Source organism: Coloeus monedula (genome assembly GCF_965178545.1).
Source record: "Coloeus monedula genome assembly, chromosome: 17".
Lineage (NCBI taxonomy): Eukaryota > Metazoa > Chordata > Aves > Passeriformes > Corvidae > Coloeus > Coloeus monedula.
The window spans coordinates 8,095,232-8,100,298 of NC_138797.1; the positions used below are offsets into that span (position 1 = coordinate 8,095,232).

At 53.6% G+C, this 5,067-nt stretch overlaps 1 protein-coding gene across 1 annotated transcript; it reads right to left on the reverse strand.

Moving 5' to 3' along the window:
• Positions 1-1,034: 1,034 nt before the first annotated feature.
• SOX18 (SRY-box transcription factor 18) lies at positions 1,035-5,067 on the reverse strand. The gene is made up of 2 exons (XM_082292636.1): positions 4,454-5,067; positions 1,035-2,833 (listed from the first exon to the last, which is right to left on the reverse strand). Exons 1-2 carry the CDS (start codon positions 4,854-4,856, stop codon positions 1,983-1,985), a joined length of 1,254 nt encoding a protein of 417 aa, XP_082148762.1. The 5' UTR covers positions 4,857-5,067; the 3' UTR covers positions 1,035-1,982.

Genomic DNA, 5,067 nt, shown 5'->3' on the forward strand with positions numbered 1-5,067 from the left:
CGCCCGCCAGCCCTCCCGTGTAGGTAGTGAGGTCATTTTTCCATGTATTCCCCCTTTTTACATACTGTATATGGAAAGACAATGAAGCGCCTTTGTGGCGTTCCATGGGAACGCGTCGCCAGCCCCCAGAGTGGTCCTGTTTATTAGCGCTTCACATTCAACAACAACAACAAAAAGTGAGTCAGGATTGAGTCCTGTTAACACTAATGTGAATTTAATTTAGGAGAAGCTTGAAAATTAATGTCATTTGTTAAATATCCATTTCCCCTAAAAGGCAATTCTTTGCCAACAACAACAAAAATCCTCCTCTTCTATTCAATTTTTAATTTTTTTTTTTTTTAAACAGCCTTTTTTGGCGATATCAGCCTGGTTTAAATCACTCGGTGCTCAAGGAACGGATGCCACCGGGTTTTAAGCAACAGATTGTTGTTTCTCCATTTCAAATTGAACAAAAAAACTCCCTGTAAATCATACAGTGATTCACAGGAGGGGGATGAAGCTCCAGCAAAGCACCAGCAGCTCTGAGCAGGATCCGGCTGGGCATGGTGATGGCTTGGCAAGACCCGCCACTGCTGGAGCCGGGAAGCAGCCAGTGAAGGCCAGGAGGAGGAAAGGCTCCGGTACACGGAGTTTTCTTCCATGAGAGAGAAGGTGTCGGAGCAGCCTGGCTCTATTTTTTGGGGGTTTCATGGGAAAACAGGCTGAGCCATGGGGACCGTGCATCGATGCGCTGCCAGCCTGCCAAAACAATGACCACACCAAGGCTCCTTTCAGAGGAGGATATCACATGTTTTATTATATTTTAATCTGAGAACAGCTGCTTTTCCTGCTGGGAGCATCTCCAGGCGGCACAGCGCGGTGCTGTGGGGTTACCGCCAGAATCCCTTCCCATCCCATCCCATCCCATCCCATCCCATCCCATCCCATCCCAAGCCACCGTCCCGTGCCGAGCTGAGCAAAGCCGCACTCACAGAGCCCGAGGCGGCTGACAGGGCGGGCGGGCGGCAGCTTGGAAATTAATACATTTGCCAGGTTGTCAAAACATTAATCAACGGATACAAAAATCTGGAAATGGTTGGGACAACATGTATTTGCGGAAAATATGTGTTCACACAACAAGCACACAAGATGGGAACAATTATATGAAGATGTTTTAATAATTAACCAGAATAAAACAGTTTGCTCTCCGTACAGTTCTAGACAATAAAAGTGTTTGCAGTCATATTTTTCTTTTGTACAAAATTCCAGTCAGTTGTTCCTCAATATTTACATTATCATTCCATTTTCACAAAATATCTCCTTTTTCCCCCATTTCCTTTTTTTTTTTCTTTAAATCCAGCTTTGCTACATAAATGCTTTAGATCTCATGGATATCCCTTGATTTCTTTTAAAAAGTCTAATAAAAAAACCCAAAAGACATTAAATACCATTTTATATATAAAAATGCTTAGTAAAAATATAGTTTTGTTGCCCAATTAAAATATATTGCTGAGAATACAGTAAAAACTGTCCTAAAGCCCACCCCTAATGGGCGCCGACTCTTTAACAGCCCTGGCAAAGTCTTTCTAAAAGCTTTTCCCCCCTAGAAGTTCGCCTGTCCTTGGGTTAAATACTGGGGACAGGTCACTTTGGCTCATCCTGGTGTGATTGTTTCAGGCAGGATTTACTGGAACTGGCTTGAAAATGCCCCTTGGAGCTGGCGGGAGCTGGAGCTGTGCCCTGCCGAGGGCTGGAGCAGGGAGCACGGCGGGGAAAGGCGTCTATCTGTGTTATATAGTTATACGGTATATCAGTGAGTTCAGCATGGTCTGTCTCTAAAAAAATTTAAAAAAAAATCAAAACAAAAAAGAACAAACAAGAAAGCGATGCATTTAATGAGATACTCTAAATATGATGGAGCTTGTGGTTAAAGGAGGATGGCTTTTTGTTTTTAGAGGAGAGTCGAGGCTCTCCTGGTGCGCGCATTGGATGGTGGGGTCAACCTAACCGGTGATGCAGGGGCTATAGTAAACAGCACTGCTGGCATCGGACAGGGCAGATATCAAACTGCTCTCCTCGCAGGAGATGCTTCTAGGAGTCACTTTGGACAGGGAGACATGGTAAGGGAGGCCCGAGGCTTCGGGACGAGTCCTGCTCATGTTCAAATACTGGTCAAACTCGTTGCGGTCAACGTCTGTCCAGAGCTCGGTTTGGTTCAAGTGATCCACGCTCTCCATGTGGTGGGCTTCAGGCGGGGGCGACAGCTGGCCCAGGTGGGCGGAAAGCCCGTTCTGAGTTCCCGAGCACATCTGGTTGTAGTAAAGGCTGGAGGGATGGGGAGTCCTCATGGCGTCGGCCAAGTGTGAGGGGGTCTGCGCGTAGGGCACAGCCACGTCCCGCCCCATGCACTTCTCCTGGGGAAACTCCATCTGGTGATGGTGGTGGTAGCCGCGAAAGGGCATCATGTTGCAGTCATCCTGCATGTGCGGAGGGAAAAACGCCGGCTCGGTCTGTTCCAAGACATCCAAGGGAGACATCTCAGGAGTTGGCAAGCCATAGTTTTCAATATCCGACCCCATGGAGTGGAGTTCTCTGAAGTGGTTAAGTGGGGGAGGCTGGGGGTGGCCCGGCTGGCTGCCGCCATGGTGACTCATGCTGAAGTTGTCACTGCAAGGCTGGGAAAGGTTATGCAGGAGGATATTGGGTTCCATCCTCTTGATTTTCTTGGCTTGCTTCTTTCTCCTTGGGCGGTACTTGTAGTTGGGGTGATCCTGGAGATGCTGGATTCGCAGTCGCTCTGCCTCTTCCACGAAGGGACGCTTGTCGCTGGCGCTCAGCGCTTTCCACGATTGGCCTGGAAGAGGACAGAGAAGCTCTGTGAGAGTGGCTCAGCCACCTGGCACTAGCCAGGACATGGGGACACCCAGGGAGAGGCAGAGGGGTGAAGGGCTCCCGCAGACGGCTCGGTACCTGAGCGGGGTCTCACTGCTGGCACAAGAAAGGGCTGGGGAATGGGGTCCCAAGCCAGGCTGTTCCCTTGTCCCAGCAGAAGGCTTGGGCACTTCAGTGCTGTGGGACAATGGGAGTACATGGAATGGGAATCCCTCTGCCAGGGACAATGGGGGTACATGGAATGCGAACCCCTCTGCCAGGGCTGGGGATTCTGTCTCTCACTGCCCCTTGGTACAGTCCATAGTCCCTGCTTCCCCGCATCCCACATCCACAGCCCGCAGCCATGCAGACCAAATCACCCATCCCAAAAAACTCACAGCACCATATCCTGAATCCCATATCCCCACACCCCGCAGCCCTGTGTCTCTGCATCCTGCTGCTCTGTCTGGCCATATCCTGCTTCCCGTAGTCCCGCATCCTGCAGCTCCATTTACCCATATCCTGCTTCCCGTGTTCCCACATCCCGCATCCTACAGTCGTGCATCCCGCATCCTACAGTCGTGCATCCCGCATCCTGCAGCCTGTATTCCCATACCCTGCATCCCTGCAGCTGTGTACCCCTCAGCCCTGTATCTCTGCATCCCACAGCCCTGTTTCCCTTCGTCTTGCATACATGCAGCTCTGTATCCTCACATCCTCACATCCCACAGCCCCATATTCCCACATCCTGTAACACCACATTCCACAGCCCTGTATCCTTGCAACCTCAACTGGTAGCCCTTCATCCTACATCCCTAAAGCTTGTGTCCCGCTCCTCTTTAACCTTGCAGCCCATAGCCCTGCATGCCCCAGCTCTGTATCCCACAGCACCCCATCCTTGTATCCCAAGTCCTGCACCCCATACTCTTGTAGTCTGCATCCCGCAGTCCTATACCCTTGCAGCTGGGCTAGCAGAGCCCCATATCCTTGCATCCTACATCCCGCTGCCTCATATCCATGCAGTCTGTATCCCACAGCCCTGGACTCTCACAGTGCGCATCCCAGATCCCTGTACCGCTTCATCCCACACTCCCAGCCCTGAATCCCAGCAGCGTATATCCCTCACTCTGTATTTCTTCATCCTGCTACTCTGGACCCCTGCAGTTCGCATCTTCAGCCCTGTATCCCTGCCTTGGACTATCAGAACCAAACCCACCTATCCCTACACCCCCAGCCCCGTACCCCGACATCCTGAGCTCTGTAACCCTGCATCCTGCAGCCCTGCATTCTTGCAGCCCACATCCCCAGACCTGTACCTCTGCATTCCCGTATTCCCAGTCCTGTACTTCCACATCCCTGTCTCCTCAGCTTGATACCCTCCCCATGCCACAACCCTGTACTCTTGCAGCCGGAATCCCCATCCCCATATCCCCATGTCCCTAGCTCTGTAAGCGTGCATCCCACAGCCCTGTACTCTTGCAGCCCGCATCCCCACCCTGCACCCCCGCGTCGCCGGCCCCGGAACGCAGCATCCCCGCATCCTTAGCTCCATATTCCCGCATCCCCAGACCCCCAGCCCTCCTCCCGCTCCGCTCCCGCTCACCCAGCATCTTGCTGAGCACGGCGTTGTGCAGGTCGGGGTTCTGCTGCGCCAGTCGCTTGCGCTCATCCTTCGCCCAGACCATGAAGGCGTTCATAGGCCGGCGGATGCGGGAGTCCTCGGCGGCCTTGCCCTCGGGGCGGCCGGCCGGGGGGCTGTATCCATAGCCCGGCTCGGGGCTGGGCGTGCGGCTGGGGGCCGCGCCAGGGGCCGCGCCGCCGGAGCCGGGGCCGAAGGCGAAGCCGGGCTCGGGGCTGGGCGTGCGGCTGGCGGGGGAGGCGGCTCCCGGGGGGCGCGGGAAGGCGAGCCCGGGCTCAACGGCCGGCACGGCGGCGGTGACCCATGAACAGTCGCCCCGGGGTTGCGATATCTCCTCTCGGCAGTAGTTAGACTCAGATATATTCATTCCAGCTGGACAGCACTTTGTGTCAGACCCGACCGGGTGCCGGAGAGAGAATCGGGTCCTGCCGCGTCCCACCGGGTCCAGCACCGCCGAGCAGCCGCCCGCCGTTCGCCTCCCTCGCCTGCCTTCGGGGGACTCGGGCTCGCCTGCGTTTGTTTTGGTTTCTTTTCTTTTTTTTTTTTTCTCTCTTTTTTTTTTAATTTTTTTCCCCCTT

Coding starts and splice junctions, on each gene's coding strand:
- SOX18 (XM_082292636.1), bottom strand. CDS start 4,856: ATGAATATATCTGAGTCTAACTACTGCCGAGAGGAGATATCGCAACCC. Junction 2,834..4,453: donor CGTGCTCAGCAAGATGCTGG/GTGAGCGGGAGC, acceptor GTCCTCTTCCAG/GCCAATCGTGGAAAGCGCTG.